Consider the following 19,590-nt stretch of genomic DNA (forward strand, 5'->3'; position numbering starts at 1 on the left):
GGACCCAGGTAGGTACCGAGTCGGATCCCGGGTCAGATGCTGAAAAACTGATTCATACCTTTAATTCAAGCTGACTCGACCCAGCTGTTACCATCATTATTATCATCAGTGTGTGTCCCGGTTCGGATCCCAGCCGGGTTGTTAATACTATTAATTATTAATTATTAATTATTATTGGTGTGTGTGTGTGTGTGTGTGTGTGTGTGTGTGTGTGTGTGTGTGTGTGTGTGTGTGTGTGTGTGTGTCGGGTCAGATCCCGATCCCAGATCATGCCTTTAATTCAAGCTGACTGGCCCAGCTGTTATCATCATTATTATTATCATCAGTGTGTGTCCCGGGTCGGATCCAGCCCGGGTTGTTGCTATTATTATTATTAGTGTGTCTGTGTCCCGGATCGGATCCCGGGTCGGATCCCGGCCCGGGTTGTTGTTGTTATTATTATTACTATTATCATCATTAGTGTGTGTCTTTCTGTGCGGCCCGGTACCAAATGGGCCACGGACCGGTACCAGTGCTGTACAGTATGTTCTGTGTAGAATTTAAATAATTTTAGTTTTAAAAACATTTGTCAGGGGTGATGATGAAGATACGGGTATGATGTATTGATATAAGGTGTCCTTAAACAGAGTGTCTGACCCTGAAGTGCGCAAAGTGCAGATACCTGTAGGATCTGTCTGCCGGGGACAGGGAACTGCAGCGCGGGGAAGTGCGCTCTGCACTTCTTCTGACAGGACTCTCATCATTAACGTGTCAGTAGACGCGGAGATCCCGGTTTCCTGCAAAGGACGGTTCTTCATGTGTGCTGCTGCTGCTACAGTGCAGCATGCAGTATCTCACGCTGTCCCTAAGAAGCCGGTGCAAGCGCAAACTCAATTCCAAATAATGGATCGATTCCGTCCACCTCTCTGCTGCGTAATAGTCCAAAGCCAGCCGTGAGGGACATGAGCTCCTCCTTGAGGAAATTTCTGAAATTGTAGTTTTCATATTGTGCGGCTGACATAAAAACAAAGGTAAAACAAAGCAACAGCGCGTAGCCTCGTGCGCAAAATTCAACCATGATAAGATAATGTCCGACATATTAGTCTGTCGTCTTCTCCTGCCGGTTACTTTACCGTGTCTGTGTGGTGGTCTGCTGAAGTGCTTAGGGGGTCTGTGGGAATTCCGGGATTGGGCCTTTCAGATGTTACCGGCTCGGGTTTCTCAGTGGAGGCCAGGGATGGACCGAACATCTGACATAGCGGGCATTTTCCCGGTGGGCCGACGTGCTATTTGGGTGCTTTCGCTTTGGTCTAGCCGGCATAATGCATACGAAAAACAAACAAACAAACAAACAAAAAAGTCAGCGCAAGAGTTTGTGCATAACCACCGACCAGCCCTCGACACAACTTGGTCTGTGGAACATAGGTTATTAAATTCACTGACACTTGACGGAACTCATCTCGCCCAATCATAACATGAAACACCTCTCTCTTTCCGGTCGGATCCGGGTCTGGTCCCGGGTCGGACCCGGGTCGTACCGGGTAAGTTCTAGACCAATCCGGGAAAGTTCCGGGTCGGACCCAGGTAGGTAGATCCCGGGTCAGATGCTCACACACTCATGGCTTGTAACTATCTTGGTAATCTCAGGTTGTAGAAATGAACAATGATTAATCTGAATTGCTGAGGGTCATGTGAGGGGTTCCACAGGGTTCAGTGCTGGGTCCAAATTTTATGTTGCTGATTAATGATATTTGCAACAAGTTGTGAAAGTTTGTTTTTGAGAAGCTTCTGCATGCAGAGGAAACTTTTTTCTTTCATTAAATGTAATTAAAACCAAATTTATAATGCTTAGTTATCAAAAAAAAAACTCTACTGGCAACCACATGAATCTTTTAAAGGCAAAAATGTGAAGTCCATTGCAATATTGCAAAACAAAAACATAATTCTTCTGTTTGCTAATATTTCCATACATTGGTTACTGTGTGGAGGCTTGGGGAACCCCAAACAATCACAAATCCAAGAAGTCCAGAAGAATTTGCATGTTATCAAAATAAAGATGGAAACAGTTAAAAGAGCTAATCTGTGAAACAGTTTGGAAAAGGAAATTAAACTGTGCAATACACTAAATAGATTCAAAAATAAAATGATTAATGAATGTAAAAGTGAGGTATGAACACTTTGGGACTTTTGGGTATATCTCACTTTTTCAGTCGGTATAACATTGATTTGTTGCTTTTTAAAAAAAAAAAATTACTTATGATTATTTGATTTATTATTTATTTACATGTGTTGTTGAGTTTTATAAGTTGCAAATGACCAAAATAGACAAAATTTAACAAAACAAGGTGTGAAGCATTTCTTATGCAATCAAAAGTCTTCTAAGAAGTGAAGTTGTTCATTTTGTGTTGAAAGCATTGGTTCTTGATGTGTGCTGATTTTAAATAGCTATTTTCACAGCCAACATGCTGACTTGTCATAGTAGGAAAAGCACAGGTGTCACTGATAACATTAAAATGGCTCTGTTGTGTAAGAGTCCCAGTAAACCATGACAGTGTGGCAGTGAGCCAGCATGCACAACACCACAACCCAGAAACTGAGGCAGTTAAATGGATTCAACCATCATTAACTTCATTGTTTTCATATGGTTTTTATTCTGTAACATAAGTTCTTGTGAAAAAGGCCTCTCTTACAAACAATTTTGTGTTGGGACAGCAGCCAAATTGATGCGTCTGAGCAGTCAGCTGGCTCACCTGGTATTTATTAGCTGTTGTTTAGTAACACTGCTACCTTTTCCAGATGATGGCTTCAGAGTGCCCCACAGGTGTTTTCACTTGTACTGGCTGATTAGATCTCTGCTCATGCAGGCTGAAATTAGATGGAGCTAAACTAGGAATTATATTATGTCAGCAGACTGATATAAACTGTTGTCCTACCCTAATAGGTGTAACAAAACGTAAAGCAGAAGAAATAGAGTGAGGAAGTCTGTTCTGTTCATGCAAAAATTAAAGTATATGAGTATGCGGGGTCTTTAAAGTGAAGTCACAAATATCTGCCCTTTTTTGGGAGTAACTCTGCTCTGTTTTATCTTACATATTTGCCGATCCCCTTGTAACAAGACATATATGCATACAGTACATATACATTTATTGTATGTCACACACTTACCTCTAGGGGGGAATCATTGCACACCATTGAGGGGTGGACTCTTCAAGCCTAATATCCAAATGCACTATTGTGACTATAAACTAAAATCATGATAATGTCTGTCCTAAAAGCAGTCCATTTAATTAACTAGAATTTCTATATTATTTAATGATTATGACTGCCAAAAGTATAGCTCAAGGAATATTTTGCACCTTTTCTATCCCACCCTCTTTCCTCAGAGGCTTACTGGTTGCGTGAAAATCCCTCCATGAAAGCAAGGCTGAAGCCTCACTACAGGATTACAGCTTGAGGAAGATTTAGTGACTGACACATGTTGTACTCTCTTTCTCTGCGAGTCTTCTCCCAGTGCAAAAAAATAAATACAGAAGAACCTATGGCAGCTACACCGGATCACTGGACATAGGATGATGAGGAATGAGCCATCAGGATGGGAAAAATGTTCCCTCATCCCATGTGGGAAGACTTTAACTGGAAGAAGAGGATATGCTGACACAAAATCTGCATGAGAGAAGCCGTGCTAGAAACAAACTTTGCTGAGGAGCCCAGCAGTGCGACGGGGAGGTGGGTTCATGCAGTGTGAATGGGACAGGAGAGCTGGACTCAAATGCACAGTTCAGGGATGACCAGCACCCCAGCAATGGCACCTCTGTCTCCAGGGCTGAGCGGCAGCCCAACGCTTTCCTCTATGTCACCCAAGAAGGCCACCTTTCAGTCTTTAGGATCTCTGTCAGCAGGAATGTTCTCCCCCTCGCTTGCCAAGGGCTCCTTTCATCAGGCAAAACAGGCCTCAAGTCCCTTGAATTCCTCCACCCCATCCATTATGAGCTCTCCAAAACTCTGGCAGAAAGCATCCATTTCCAGACTCGCAGAGGAGTTTTTCTGGATTGGTGGGAGTGTGGTCGCACAGCCTAAATGGAGGCTGGGTCAGATAGGTAAGATTCACTCAGGGCTCATTAAATAATGCTGCTTTCAAACACGCAAATCACTGCAGAATGAAAGTTGTTTAGCAGAAGTGCCTACAAGAGGCTGAAGAGGAGATTTCCAAACCATTCTTCTATACAGGACAAATATGATATTAATATTATATTTTACAGCCAGGACATGAGGGTTTGAAGCTATTTTCTTGCCTCTAAAATGCATGAATTTTCTACACAACAAAACAGAGACGCAGGGAAGCCTGTGAGTAGATAACAGGCATATGGACAGTAGACAATCCTCTAGGATTAGCCTGAATGATGTGCCAAGTTGCGTCACATGTATCTGAGCTTCAGATTACAAACAAAGGTTACCTGCTATCAGCACACAAAACAATCACACAACTTCACTATGACCTGAATGTGACAGGAAAATTCTTGGCTCTGACATGCTATTTTAGTACAAGCGCTACACACACGCCATTTAAGAACGGCAAGAAATGTCAGCAAAGAAAGGTCAAGAGAAATAATTTGAATCACTGTGAGGCAACAGATAATTGATGGGTTTGCGTGTTAGACAGAGATCATTTCAGGGTTGTCTATGTTTCCCTTAATTTCCCTCATTAGCACATATACGGCTACTTAAATCCCTGTGTGACGCAGCCCATAATCTCATAAACAAGTGCTTGATGGTAAACCTCTGTTTGTCTCAGCTGCTTTGGGGATTCCTTTGGTGTTGTCATCGTGTCTTCCCTCACACAATCACAACACATGAACAGCTGTATTTCTTATACAACAAGCTGTCTCAGCAAAATATGCCACTATAATCACATTTGACAAATCAGATTGAAAGACGGACACTCTTAGGCACCAGCATGGTGCATTTGTGTCTCCTTGTGCTCCTCTGCAGTGGAGAGGTGTATGTGCACCATGCAGGCTGGCACTCAGATGACCAAACTGAAGGGGAAGAAGAAAGGACTGGTCCGATTCTTTTACCTGGACGAGCACAAGTCCTGCATCCGGTGGCGGCCCTCCAGGAAACACGACAAGGCCAAAAGTGAGCCATCATCAAGCGAGTTTTCAATATCTATTTTCCAGCACTTTGCAGTGATCACATGGCAAGAGACTGACGATTGTAAAACCAATTACTGTCATAATTAACAAATAAATTGATTTTCCTGTTTAAGTGAGGCTTGCACATCCATCTATTGGTGTAATTATAATTAATAGCTCACATCACATCACACCTACGACCTATCACGCTTGGTTTTAACCCCACTTGATGTCTTTTTCCAAGCAACATGTGCACATAAACATTTGTTGTATTAACAGTATTATAGTCTATCAACAATCATCGGCACCACTTATCAAAATAAAACACTTTATTTAGAATGATGGATATCTCTGAATGACCCTCACTACATTTCCTGATCATCTGTTTCAGTAACTATTGATTCCATCCAAGAGGTCTGCGAGGGGAAGAAGTCAGAGATGTTCAGGAGGTATGCAGACAACCGCTTTGATCCAAACTGCTGCTTCAGTATTTACTACGGGGAGCGTGTGAAGTCCCTGGACCTGGTCTCCACCAACGCAGAAGAGGCCCGCACCTGGGTCACTGGGCTGAAATACCTCATGGCTGGTATCAGCGATGAAGACAGTTTGGCACGGAGACAGAGGACCCGAGATCAATATCCTTTATCCAGCCTCTGTTGCGCATGTTTGATCTCTAAACAACAATTTTTTATAAAGAAATCACTACACATTAAGTGGAGGTTAACTCATCCATTTGTTCAAGAAGTTGAGAATAATGTGACTGAACACACGTGAAGTTTCTTCTTTAACTGCAGCCTCACGTGGTTACAGCAGACTTTCTCTGAGGCCGACAAAAACGGGGATGGCACCTTGAGCATTGGAGAGGTTCACCAGCTGCTCCACAAATTAAATGTGAATTTACCCAAGCAGAAAGTCAGGCAGATGTTTCAAGTAAGACTTAAATCCACAAAGTTTAATTAAGAAAGTTGGCATAGGCTTAATATGCAAGACCTATCTCTGTACCTTTGTATGTTTGATAAACTAGTATCACCACAAATTCAATCTGTTGTAGCTACAGGGCGACAAAACATAAATCACATTTGTGTTAAGCTTCAATGGGATTGCACAAATGGCTTGATTGATGGCTTGATTTTAGTAATATGTAGTGGCTGAAAACTAAACTAACTAGGCTAAAAGCCATGCTAGCAGCTCTATGGAGCTGTAGTTAGCAACAGCAGTGCTACGTGCTAAATGTTGTCAACATGATAACATGCTCCAAATGACAATGCTAACCTGGTGTTTAGCAGGAATAATGTTTACCATCTTCTCCATCTTTGTCGAGCATATTAGCTCATGTTTGGTAATTAGTACAAAACTACAACTGCGACTGATGGGATTGTCATTATTTTTGCAGATATTTGGTCATAAACTACATAACATCTACATTCTCAATTAAACAAATGCTTAAAGGAACAACATGTAAGATATGGCCTGAATTTTAGTTTACAATGTTCAAAAAATGAACTAGGCAACAGGAGCTAGCATTTACAGCATGCCATCAGCTACTCTGGTGATATCATGTCCCTATTTGTTTGACCTTTGACAGATGGTCAATTCTTGCACATTGTTCCTTTAAGTTTACAGTATGACAAACTGAAGTTTACACCTGATGGTGGCGCTAGAGGAAAACTTAAAGGCTCATCAAGGTTGTTAGATTTCATGCTGAAGGGAAGATGTAGAAATTAATTTCATGGCAATCCATCCAGTGGTTAGTGAGACATTTCACTCAAAGCTGCATTTATCAGCTTCATGATGGTGTGAGGGGAAATTCTGATAATCAGCAGGAGTCATCTTCTAGTCGCAGAGAATGTCTGTGCCAGAAAAAATATAAAGCAACAGTAGGACAGGTCTGTAATTAAATGACTTGCACCTATGTTGTGGGCAGATGGCCTTTCTCAGTGTGAAAACTGGTAGAAGAAGAAATGAGCCTGAAAAAAAGTGGTTAAAGGTGTAAAATCCTTGGATGTTTCCTCAAGATTCCTATTCTTCATGTGATCCTCACATCATTTCAGTCAGAGAGGCAGCAAGACAAAAGCATGGAAATGGAGCTAGAAGACAAATATGTATATACAGTATTTTGGCAGGACAGTGCAGGAGACTGCCACAGGAAGGCCATATGGCCACAGCTGAACAGATGGCTTTAGTTGCACTGCAATATTGCTGTAGTTCAGCAGTTCACTGTCCTCCCCTCCTGATGGTGATAGTCTCTGTGAACAGGCTCCATCATGTTTGATGGTGGTAGAGATATGTCCTTCAGATGGGTCTATGGTGGTACACATTTTCTGTGTCGGGGCGGTTATCTCAAATCACACACACAGAGAGTTATTTCTTGCTCTTAAAATAGTTTTGCTGTTATCTGTAGGATGCAGACACCGACGAGAATCAGGGCTCTCTGGGCTTTGAAGAGTTCTGTTCGTTCTACAAGATGATTTCCACACGCAGAGACCTCTACCTGATACTGATCTCCTACAGCAATCAGAAAGAAGTCATGGATCTTCATGACCTTGCACGCTTTCTGGAAAATGAACAGAAGGTACAACAAAATATAAAATGATTCACGTCAATCTTTCACGTTAGAAGGAAGGTTTCCCCAATTGTGTGTATTTATCGTATTCATAAATTATTCAAATTTTCATTCAATTAGATGACATTTCTGACACTATTCATGGTCAGCAGTTTTCAACAATTGACATTCACTGTATTTACATTCTGTAATTAAGTCTCTTTGCAGTAGTGTAAATTGGTGGCGGAGTCCGCTGTTCCAACACAGGATTCAAGTCGCCGTCACACGTTCCTGAGAAACAATACATGCACGTCTGTAATTTTATCAAGCTGATCTCATTGTTTGCCAGGATTTTAAAACAGTACAAGGAAAAAAATTCAGATGAATATAACCTAAGTTTGAATAAAACGGATAAAACTATAGACATTTGTCCATTCTGGGCTACTGTTGAAACATGGCGGTGCAACATGGCAGACTCTGTGGAGGAGTGGAGGAGACCCACTCCCTCTGAGGATTTAAAGAGCTCATTCTAAGCTGACAAAAACACTAAAATTCTCATGTTTATGTGATATACACCAATGAAAACATACTCATGACTATTCAGTTTCTGCCAATACATCCCCCTAAATCTCACACACTGGACCTTTAAGTCTTCATGAAAAAGAACTTAATATAATTTTTCCTCCTGCTGCTAATTCACAATAAAAACATTCAGCTGTTGCAACATATGTGTGAAATACTGAATCAGTTAAACCAAAAATGACGTTCTGATATTGTCTGATTTGCAGATGCGAGGTCTGGCCAGAGAGCATCTAGCTGACATAGTGGCTAAGTTTGAGCCATGTCCTGAGAACCTGCAGCGAATGGTGTTGGGTATTGACGGTATGGGGAATTTGCTTGTTATGAACATGTGCATCAATAACATCACATATGTCACTTGGACCAGACACATCATCAGCATTCAAATAACACACCTGGTCTGACACTTTGTCCCTTCAGGCTTTACAAACTTCATGAGGAGTCCTGCAGGTGATATATTCAACCCCGAGCACAACCAGGTGAACCAGGACATGACGCAGCCTCTGAATAACTACTTCATTTCCACCTCACACAACACCTACCTGACAGGAGACCAGCTGCTCTCTCAGTCTCGAGTGGAAATGTACGCCTATGTTCTCCAGGCAGGCTGTCGCTGTGTGGAGGGTAAAAGCCTGCAATACAAGAACTTCAGCTCTCTTCACTGTGATTTTATGACACTGCGCACAAGGTGACTCACTGTTGACTCTTGTTCTTTCTTTCTCTTCTCTCAGTGGACTGCTGGGATGGGCCTGACGGGGAGCCAATTATTCATCACGGCTATACCTTGACATCCAAAATTCTCTTCAAAGATGTCATAGAAACAATTAATAAATATGCCTTCACAAAATCACAGTGAGTGCTGATACTGATGTGTTTTATTAGGCTTTCACACCTGTGTGTCTTGCTGGTTCAGTAGCTCTCCCCCATTCCCCCTCCAGGTACCCAGTGATCTTGTCCATAGAGAACCACTGCACTGTGCCTCAGCAGAAGAAGATGGCTGAGTATCTGAAAGAAGTGCTACAAGACAAACTGGATCTGTCCAGTGTCAACGTACATGAATGCAAGAAGCTGCCCTCCCCTGAGATCCTCAAAGGGAAAGTGTTAGTGAAGGTAAAATGGTTGAGACTCTGACAAAATACTACTGATATACAGCACACATGGACATATAATATTCAATCATTAACTGTCGCTTTCTAGGGAAAAAAGCTGCCAGCAAACCTTGATCCTGATGCAGAGGAGGGTGACGTGTCTGATGAAGACACTGGTGACGAGGAAGAGGAAGAAGATGATGACGATGATGATAGTGCACAGGCAAATCAAATGAGATGGATGGATGGATGGATGGATGGATGGATGGATGGATGGATGGATGGATGGATAGATAGATAGATAGATAGATAGATAGATAGATAGATAGATAGATAGATAGATAGATAGATAGATAGATAGATAGATAGATAGATAGATAGATAGATAGATAGATAGATAGATAGATAGAGTGTAATTACGTGTTCTGTTTGACTATTTTAGGATGGGAGTGGTCTTACCTTTGCCAATCCGACCAAAAAGAAGAGGCGACTTGGCAGATCGATCATGAGGAGCTTCAAACGAAAGGTCAGCCTTTACTCATTTTCTCAACCTATTTGTACACGTCCCATCTACTTGTACCCTTTCCCCACCACCAGAACAAGTGCAAACAATACATTTGACTGGTTTGTACGGGTTGTGTAGAGGAAAGAAGCATCTAAAAAAACGCGTCAACATGGAGATGATTGCCCTTTTTTTCAGAGGAAAAAGAGAGTCAGAGTGAAAAATAAGGCGGCATCTGATGGCGAGTCAGACCACAGCAGCAGGGAGAGGACACAAATTGTTTACCATCCCAAGTAAGGCTACTAATTGAATTAAGTAGTTTCAGCTGTTTAATTCTCTTAGACCCTGGTTACACCTGGCATAAACATGCATCTCAGGTGATTGGATCATCAAGTGGACAGCGCTAAATACAAGTGTAAATGACAACCAAGACGCATTGTGATCGGATCACTCAAACCACGTGCAGAGGTGGTCTGGGACTCATGTGACCACGTCATTTGTAGTGTAAACACTAATGTGTCCTGATGTGTTCCTGACAAGGACGTTACAGGAACATACGTCATCAGTGCAGGACGTGGTGCTTGTTTTATTTACAGCGCACCAACGCTGGAAAAAAATGGAGAGGTGCACTGATGCACATGGAGTACAAGTTAATTTTCATCTTGTCCTGCGCTTATCTGCAAGCTGGAAGATACTTTGTCCTGTCAGTCTCAACAGACAGAAAAGCCCATACATGTATATTAGTTCTTGACACAGTTTAGTTTAATTCGCTAGCTGTTAGCCCATATGAAACAAACAAAGCAACATGTATTAACTGTGCACAAGGCCCTTTGACCGTCAGGTGGAAGTGACGCAGGCAGTAAGTAACACCTTGGAGACGCACAGGTGTGGATGGTGATGTTTTCTCGGCTGTCCACTTGTGATCAGATCACCCAAGATGCATGTTGACGCCGGGTGTAAAGAGGGTCTTAGTTTCAGTGTTTACACTTGAACTGTATGTCTGTAACTCTTCCTTCAGAAAGAGGAAAACAATGAGGTTGTCCCGAGCTCTGTCTGACTTGGTCAAGTACACGAAATCTGTCCGTGTGCATGACATAGAAACACAAGGTAAAGGTTCTTCAGTTCTCTACATCAAACCTGAAGTCTTTGTATTTTCTTATCACACAAATAATCTTACAGTTGAATAAAAAAAAATTCTGAATGCTAGGGTTTGCGAACAGCTGGCAAGTATCATCCCTCAACGAGACTGTTATGAACCAGATCTTACAGCTGAAACCGGGTGAGTTGGTCCGTTTCAACCAACGGCAACTTCTGAGAGTCTATCCGTCCAACTACAGGGTGGACTCCAGCAACTTCAACCCACAGCCATACTGGAATGCAGGATGCCACATGGGTACGACCGTCGCTGAGCCTGTATTTCTTTCAGAGAAACACGTTTATCAACCTTTTGTTTATCTAAGTGTTGATTTTTCATTCTAGTTGCGCTGAATTATCAAACAGAGGGCCGTATGCTTGAGCTGAACCGAGCCAAGTTTTCAACGAATGGAAACTGTGGATATATTTTGAAGCCTAAGTGCATGCGTAAAGGTATGTGTACATGTGCAGATTATGCCAATGGCCCTTTGTGTGGGGTTAGTCACTTTTCGTGTTTTTTCTCAGCTGCCTTTAACCCCGTGTTGGAGGATCCTCTACCGGGACACAGGAAGACTCAGTTAGTGCTGAAGATCATCAGTGGACAACAGCTTCCTAAACCCAAAGACTCCATGTTTGGGGACAGAGGAGAGGTGAGAACAACACACTGAAGATACAATCCATTACTGATACACCTGACAAACCTTTTAAAAGGACTCATCATTAAAATGCTGCGTTTGCTCATGCTTTTGCATTTCCAGATAATCGATCCCTTTGTTGAGGTTGAGATAATCGGTCTACCGATTGATTGTTCCAAGCAGCAGACCAGGGTGGTGGATGATAATGGTATGTACACAAAATGCATATTGCAATACAAATCTCATAACATCCAACTGTAACTTCCCTTCTACTGTCATTCAGGATTCAACCCAATGTGGGAGGAGACCCTCGTCTTCAGCATTCAAATGCCACAGATCGCCCTAGTGCGTTTCCAGGTGTGGGATCATGATCCTATTGGACGAGATTTCATTGGACAGAGGACTGTTGCTTTCACCAGTATGATGCCAGGTGGGTCACATGATATGCAAACCCTGTGTGTGCAAGTTTTGAAGTTCGATGAAGAAAAAAAGTTCAGTTTGCAGACGGTTACAGCCAGCCAGCATCTTAGCATAGGTACTGGAAACAGGGAGATACACCTGACCTGGCTTGTTCCAAAAATAACAAAATCTGCCTAACAGCACCTCTATAATTCACTACTTAACACGTTCTATCAGCCAAGACATGGTCCCACACATAACCTTTTGTAAATTTTACATTTGTGCAGATCAAACGAACAAGCCATAAGATATCAATTAGCAAACTCCCGGCAATAAAGTAAATAAGCCTAATGTCCTAAAATATCAAACTATTCCTTTGGCATGAATGAAATTTAGGTTAACATGATTTTTTTGTGCAAAACTTCTAGGTTATCGGCATGTATATCTGGAGGGAATGGCAGCGTCGTCCATCTTTGTTCATGTGGCTATCAATGATATAACCGGAAAGGTAAGCTACTCTAAATACAGCTCACACACCGAATATCAGCTTCAACTCTGTCTTAAAACCTTTGGTGTCCTTTGTGAAACAGATCAAACCCACAAATGCGGTACAAGCTGCCAGAAAACACATCCAAAAAGCAGCCCAGAAGCATATGAAGGGTCAGCAAAGGCAGCCTTCTCTGGACTTCTCTGTCCTGTCCTCAGAAGACGGACGTGCTCTGTGCTTCCGCAAGGATCTGGATGCCATCTCTCAGGACAGCAGGAATGGGGAAATGTCTCCTCTGGTACAAGGGCCTGCAGCCAAGGCTGCCATCCACAAAGGGGCCATGAGTGAGCCAGTGAGGCGAGCTCACAGAGTTAAAATTCATGAACCACCAGAGACAAGGAGAGGGATCTTCAGCCGGATGTCCTCCACTGACTCCCACCACATGTGGCTTGCTCCCTGTGCGAAAGCAGATAGCTTTGACCTTGAGACCTTTCCCCAGGCTTCTTGTCCTGATGGTCCTGCTCCTGACAGCCAAAATCCAATTCAGGAAGAGTTGGAGAATGAACCTGATGAACCACCAGAGTCAAACTGTGCTGAGCAGGAGACAGTTCAGACATCTGAACCAGAGCAGCGTGAACAATCTGAGGAATTACCAACAGAGCCACAGCCAGACAAGGACGTAACCACTGAGCCTGAGCATCCACCAGAAACTCAGACTGACGTACCCCCTCAGCCTCAGCCCGTGCCACACCCTCTACTCCAGCTTGCAGCCAAATCCCCTCCACTCATCCCCCCATCATCTCCTGCCAGGGTGAGACGGACCTTAGAGGCTCCAGCCACCCCCCGACCATCCACACCAATGCGAACTAAGGCGCGCTCACGCAGCTGCCCTCGAAAACAGACTACCTCTTCTCAGACACCGATGGTGAACCGCAAGCCTGCTTTCAACTGGCAGACACAGAGAGCACAGAACAGCAGCAGCTACAGCAGGCAGGTGAGGCCCATACCCAATGGCCTCTGCCTCTCTGACAGCACATCCAGCAGCAGTGACGGCAGCACTGACAGCCTGGAGTTTGTGCCCTCCTGCGTGCCGGCCGGAGCAGAACAACGCGAGGGCACCCTGCAGAGGGAGATGAAGGCCCTTTTCGACCAGAGGATGAGAGAAATCCGCTGCAAATCGCCGCTCTTTCTAAATGATGAGTCATAGATGAGTGACTCACATTTGTGGAATAAAAAGAACTGCAGGTACAAAAGCTGAGCGGTTGTATTGAATCATGGCTTTTGTTTGGCTTTTTTTTTTTTTTTCTTTTTCTTGCATTAGACCACATTTAAGATCTGTGACTCCACCGACAGCGATGTCCTTCAGAAGATGAAGCAAAAGAGTAATAACCACAAAAACGAGGTGTGGGAGGACGATGATGAGAACTTATGATTTTCTTTCTAGATAAACGGGGAGACATGACAAAGAATTACACAATTAGACAGTTTTTATTATTTTAGGCCTGCTGTAATGTTTACAATCATCACAGTTTGTATGCATGAAATAGTTTTTGAAAAGAAATTGTTGACATCATGTGATGCCTTTGCCAACTGTACAAAACAGCATGATGCAGAGTCATACATCAAAAAGTAACAGTAAACTTAGAAAACTATTTGTTAGTCAAAATATCTGTTTTTAAGTGTAAACACTGATCATTTCAATAATTATTTTTTATAATATCTAAACTATCATATTTGCTTTTTCATTGAAACTGTAGCATTCTTACTTTAAAATCAATAAATTGATTATTTTAATAAAATGTGAGGGTTTTTTTATTCCTAGCTTCAATATGTTTTAACTGATGTATATTTACAAGTAAGAAAACCTACAATTGAATTAATGTTTCTGTCAAATATGAACAGCTATCAAACCAAAACAACTAAAAGTTAAAGGAATCACAGTTTCCAGGATGCGTCTATGCCTTTTCTTTATCCTTGTCTACATTTTCCTGAGGTTTGTTTGCATCGCTGGCCCTCAAACGCAGACTCAGCTCTTCAGTCAGTATGGTGCAGCAGGATTTCTGTGGGAGGGACACATGAATAGAAGCAGCAGTGACACAAATCAGTTTGTGAATATATGCTGACAAATTTAACGTAAACATGCTCGTGTGGCTGAGTGAGCGTGACTGAGCGTTGTCGTCTCAGCTGATGTGAAAACAAACAGATTGTGTTGTCTTTAAATGGCTGAGCAAACAGGCAGCCTACAGGCTTATGACACAGTTCAAAATCTTATTGAATAAACACAATTGTGCAATGTGGAGCAAAAGAAAGGGTTGTCTCGTTTTTGTTTGAAAAGCTGACACTTTGGGGATGGTTTTTTTTTTTTCGCCTGACAGAAGTGATGTGATTTGTGACTGCACTTGCACATACCCTCTGCTCAGCTGCGCTTCTGCGGCTCTTGGAGGTGAGCTCCAGGACAGCCAGCAGTGCTCCCAGCCCCAAGCCCAGAGAGAGAACCAGAAACATCCCCTTGAGGCTGTGTGGCTGCACAGCTGAAGACTTGGCCTTGTCTGCTACGCAGCTGCTGGCCCACCACTTGCTTCGCAGGTAAGCCAGCTCCCCTGCTTCGCTCAGCTGTAGGATTGCCACACTGAGGTTCTTTATGATGGGTGAGCCTTGAGGAAATTGAAGAATAGAACAGAATTGAAAAGAATAGATAATAGAGAGCACATCTTTATTGTCCACTCTCACAAGAAAATTCATCTTTGGCGTCAGAGCAAAGCACATGGCGTGACAAAGACGAAGATACATCAAAGAGACGTGACAAAGACAGTTCATACACATGGAGATCAATAGGTTTAATCTTTCATTTCATTGAGTTTTCAAAATGAATAGCCTCACCAAGGGCAGCAGCAATGCTGTATCCCCTCATGCCAACGACTTCATGTGCTCTGACCAGTTCACAATGGCGTGCGACTGCCAAGTCCAATGACACAGACTCTCCAAGAAAGGCAAAGTTTCCCTCTTTTGCACGGCGGACCCCTTCGTCCATAGATGATACAAAACTCTTCGTCCTCTCCATGTGTTCGTAGATTCTGCGGTACACTGGATTGTTTGAATTCTGGATGGAGCACAAAAAAAATTAGAGAAACAGCAGTGAGATGTAGGGGTCCGTAAATGATCTAATGTCTACCTTGAAGAAGGCGAGGGTGGAGGAGCCAGCCAAACAGCCATACTCAATCACGTCCTGATTGGCCAAGTCATCGAACCCTTTCACCGTCAGGTGAGTGGCGTCAGAGGTCTTAGAGGAGCTGAGGTTGGAGAAATAACAAGCCAGGAGGACGATGGTAAATAACCACCAACTGCAGCAGGTGACGCGTCCTGACAGAGCTCTGGGATGAGGGCCAGCACCTGACAACACAAGGAGAGCTCAGTATAAAGGAAAAAAGACACAGAAAATGTCCATAACAGAAACAAATTAGCAAATTTCATTGAGCTTAAAGATTCTCCTCTCTATTTGGTGGCATACAAGGTGTCAGGTTTTGCTGTTTACCTTGTAGAGTCAGAGCTCCAGCTGTGTACCACAGGCTGTGGAGGAAGCTGAATCTGTTCTGCTCAGTCTGAGGCTGACTCCACTCAAATGGGCTGAGCCTGAATTTGCATAAAAATCTGACTTATTAATGTGACCCCACTCACAGGGACTGCACTGCCAGCAGAACTCTGACTATACTATAAATTCATATTTAAATCCACAGCACATCAGTAAACTCCAAGAGATAAATCATAATCATCACATTAAAGAGAAATCAAACAACTTGCATCACCGACCTGGTAACTATAAAGATGCAAGCAGCAGTCCCCAGGTAGGCAATGAGTATGCCGACCCAAGTCTCAGCTGAAAAGGGGGTCAGGAAATCAAAGAAGCCAGCTCCCTCAGAGATGTCCTTCCTGAGCAGGATGCTGACACCTGTCTGCATGAATGGTTTGGTCATCGCCACCACTTTCTCCCGAGCTGCAGTGAGAGTCAGCGGAGCAATCGCAAGGTCTGCCTCCTGTGGGGAATGAATAAAAACTTACTTTAAGAGAATTCAAGAGATTTTAATTGCTGATATTGTTCACACCACATATTCACTTATTTTGAATGCATCAGTTGTGAGTCACAGATGCCAGCTGGGTAATTCAAGCTTCTGCAGCGTGGTTTGCTGTCCTTTCACCCCTCCAAATGTCAGTTTGCATGTACTCACGCCTCTCACCACCTCTCCAATCATCCCATTCCAGTTCCCGCTCTCATCCTGTCTGCCGTATGAGCCATCTTTCACCAGCTGCACTCTGTACTTGAAGCCCAGTTTCTTGGCGACCTCAGAAAGCAGGTCCATGCAAAAGCCCTCCAGCTGTGTGCCTTTGGACATTGTGTATGGCTCTTGCTTAAAGGAAATATGTCAAAAGATAATGAATGAAATGTATTTTATATTAAATTGTGCGTTTAGTTTTGTGAAAGGCTTGAAAGAAACAAATGAACTACCTTAATTGTTGTGATTCTCAGCTCTGATTGCACTGATGTTGAGAGGAAAAAGTAAGGAACATGTTAGTGTGATAACTTTTAGACACAGTTCAATGAATCAGTAAAAAGATAAATCTGACGGTCACCAGATGATTAAAGGGAGGAGAAAGGAAGATCAGTTACATGTTGTTCTTGTTTTGTGTATTTTTTTCTTGTGAAATGCTGGAAATTTGTACTCCTGCAGGCCTCCAAAAACCCTTTAAATGAGGCAAAATTAAGAAGAAAAAAATGTCTCTCTGGTTCATCTGCTCACAGCCATAACCCATGATGAGGGGTCACAAGTCCACAATGGTTCGATTTAAGGCACAGCTCTTGGGAATGCAGTGTCAGTCCATTACATCGGTCCAGACTAAGATATCTCAACAATAAATGGATCGATTAAGATGAAAATTTGTAAAGACATTCATGGTTCCCAGAGGATGTCTCATAGTGACTTTGGTGATCCTCTGACTTTCACCTGCAGGTCGTAGTTTCCTTTTATCCAGTGAAAAATCTCAACATCTACTGCATGAATATGCTTCCAAGAGGATGAATCCCTTGACTTTCCTGATGTTAGCATTTAGCTTAAAGCATCGTCACGCTTATATATAGCCCCACAAAGCAGATAGCATAGCTGTAGACATTTATTCTCATTAATCTGATTTTTATTACTTAGTTCATCTGATTTGGTATGTTTGAAAATGTAATGTAAGGTGCGGATTATGTTAATGTTGCCTTGTTCTGTATTATGTGGTGAAATATTATTAAAAATGTACAATAAATGATTTAAATAAACGCATCAAGGCATCATTGGTTCATCCTCAAGTTACCTCAGGCTGCCTTGATTCCCACTTTGGGAGCCATGAGATCAATTTGTCTTGACTATGAAAAGTCAGAAAGATATGAGTGGACAACAAATAATATCCATACATTAGAGTACTGTAAAACAGCAACTGACTTCTGTTATATTTTGACTGATAAATGTTTTCCACAGTTGATGTCCACCCTAAATTTATCTGAATGAAAGGCCCCTTTGTGCAGTGACCATCTTCAGACTTTACTCCGGCATGCAGAGATGTCTGAGGTGAATTCAGGGGCACATGTATTGACCTTTTAGTCGCAGCTGGTTTCCGGTATCCTAGAGATCCGGAACGATTCGCAAACCACAATCTATTTAGCGCAGTTTTTGAATTCAAAGAGTGTCAATGCCACGGCACTGTGAGATGGGAGGGAAGTCAAAGACTATCAAAAGCCTCGATTCAGGCCAAGGCCCTGGGGATCCATCACCACAGGGTGATCCTGACAACCATCAGATCCTCCTTTTCAAAAGATGACACGTATACAAGCTCTTCAAGCCCCTGTCACTTTTTGGCCTCTGAAACATAGAGCTTTTGTTTGCTCCATACAGTTGATTTATTACCGTTTTTTTGTGAGTGTGTCAACTGGCTTGCTTCCCTTTCTGTTCTTTCTATTTCTGTTTTGGACAGGATGCGGCGCTACACTTTGATATTGATCCGAACTGTTTATGTATTTATGTCTTGTCAGGCCTGAGAAATTTCTATCAAATCCAGCAGTGAAAACATGGAGAATTTGGCAGGGAAAAAAAGCAAGTTGCCACCACACTGAATGACAAATGCAGTGACCGGGTCAAACTTCAGTTGTACAGAGACAAAACCAAATTTTCTAATGTTGTCAATCAGACCAACTTCTTCTTCGGTGCATGCTAAGCCACCTTCAACAAGGTTTGAGGTTAAAAATTGGTCCATGTTCCCAAACAAGCCTGGTCAAATCTGCTATATTAGATTTGGTGTGTTAGTATTATTTCTGCTGCCAGTACAAACTGTAAAAAAAAAAAAAAGAAAAGAAAGAAAGTTCCTTACCTGCAGTGCATGCTCCCATGTCCAGGAAAAACCCAACAGACAGTACAAAGAAGCCAAACAGCATCATGATTCTCCTGATTCGCATCCTAAAAGGTCATAAAATTAGTGGTTGGTTGTGCATCGGATGAATCACACAGATAAAAATAAATGTATATTTATACCTTTCTTGATACAAACGCAAAAATATAAATCAAATCAACACATTAAAGAGTGAAACAGATCAGTCGGGAGAATGCATACGACGGATGTCCTTACTACCTGACAAGAGTCCAAGATGTGAGCGCTGGAATGGTGTCAGACTTCAGACAGACCCCAGTGAGCTCGACTGTGATGCAGCGTGAACTGAAGTTTTTCAGATTCAAATGTGTTAAGATGCCAACAAAGTTTTTGTGGGTGGAGAAAGTGGATGAGTTTTGAAGGGGTGGAGAGGAGCAGCATGAAGTGCAAACATATAGCTTCTTCTGTGGACAAACAATATGTGGAGTTACAGTTTTCTCTCTGCTCTTCATTAGCATTTTAAAAAGGAAAAAAAATCTTTGCATAGAAATGACTGACCGGCTAAAACTTTGTGAGGCCCTGACGAATAATCAAAATGTTGCAACACAGAGAGAAAGCACAAACTCCTGCAGAGAGCGAAACATAAAAAATGTTATCTTTGTGAGAAAATAGCTCAAATGTGTCCTCGGGGAGATGTTGGAGGCTAGTTAATTAGCT

The 19,590-nt window shown here is 42.5% G+C and overlaps 2 protein-coding genes across 2 annotated transcripts; one reads left to right on the forward strand and one right to left on the reverse strand.

Annotated features, from left to right (window-relative positions):
• Window positions 1–3,439: 3,439 nt before the first annotated feature.
• plch2b (phospholipase C, eta 2b) lies at window positions 3,440–14,118 on the forward strand. Its single transcript, XM_070957622.1, has 20 exons — window positions 3,440–4,076; window positions 4,969–5,115; window positions 5,503–5,746; window positions 5,912–6,041; window positions 7,513–7,683; window positions 8,442–8,535; window positions 8,653–8,856; window positions 8,964–9,084; window positions 9,171–9,342; window positions 9,430–9,576; window positions 9,763–9,846; window positions 10,021–10,115; window positions 10,841–10,929; window positions 11,030–11,215; window positions 11,302–11,409; window positions 11,482–11,606; window positions 11,715–11,799; window positions 11,875–12,021; window positions 12,419–12,498; window positions 12,581–14,118. The coding sequence occupies exons 1-20, from the start codon at window positions 3,725–3,727 to the stop codon at window positions 13,682–13,684; spliced, it is 3,885 nt and encodes a 1,294-aa protein (XP_070813723.1). The 5' UTR covers window positions 3,440–3,724; the 3' UTR covers window positions 13,685–14,118.
• On the reverse strand, window positions 13,947–19,335 carry LOC139328910 (glutamate receptor U1). Its single transcript, XM_070958987.1, has 10 exons — window positions 19,135–19,335; window positions 18,877–18,962; window positions 16,979–17,010; window positions 16,701–16,880; window positions 16,285–16,508; window positions 16,010–16,107; window positions 15,650–15,867; window positions 15,358–15,577; window positions 14,887–15,131; window positions 13,947–14,537 (listed from the first exon to the last, which is right to left on the reverse strand). Exons 2-10 carry the CDS (start codon window positions 18,959–18,961, stop codon window positions 14,433–14,435), a joined length of 1,407 nt encoding a protein of 468 aa, XP_070815088.1. The 5' UTR covers window position 18,962; window positions 19,135–19,335; the 3' UTR covers window positions 13,947–14,432.
• Window positions 19,336–19,590: the final 255 nt, after the last annotated feature.

The sequence above is a fragment of the Chaetodon trifascialis genome, chromosome 3, assembly GCF_039877785.1.
Source record: "Chaetodon trifascialis isolate fChaTrf1 chromosome 3, fChaTrf1.hap1, whole genome shotgun sequence".
Classification (NCBI taxonomy): Eukaryota; Metazoa; Chordata; class Actinopteri; order Chaetodontiformes; family Chaetodontidae; genus Chaetodon; species Chaetodon trifascialis.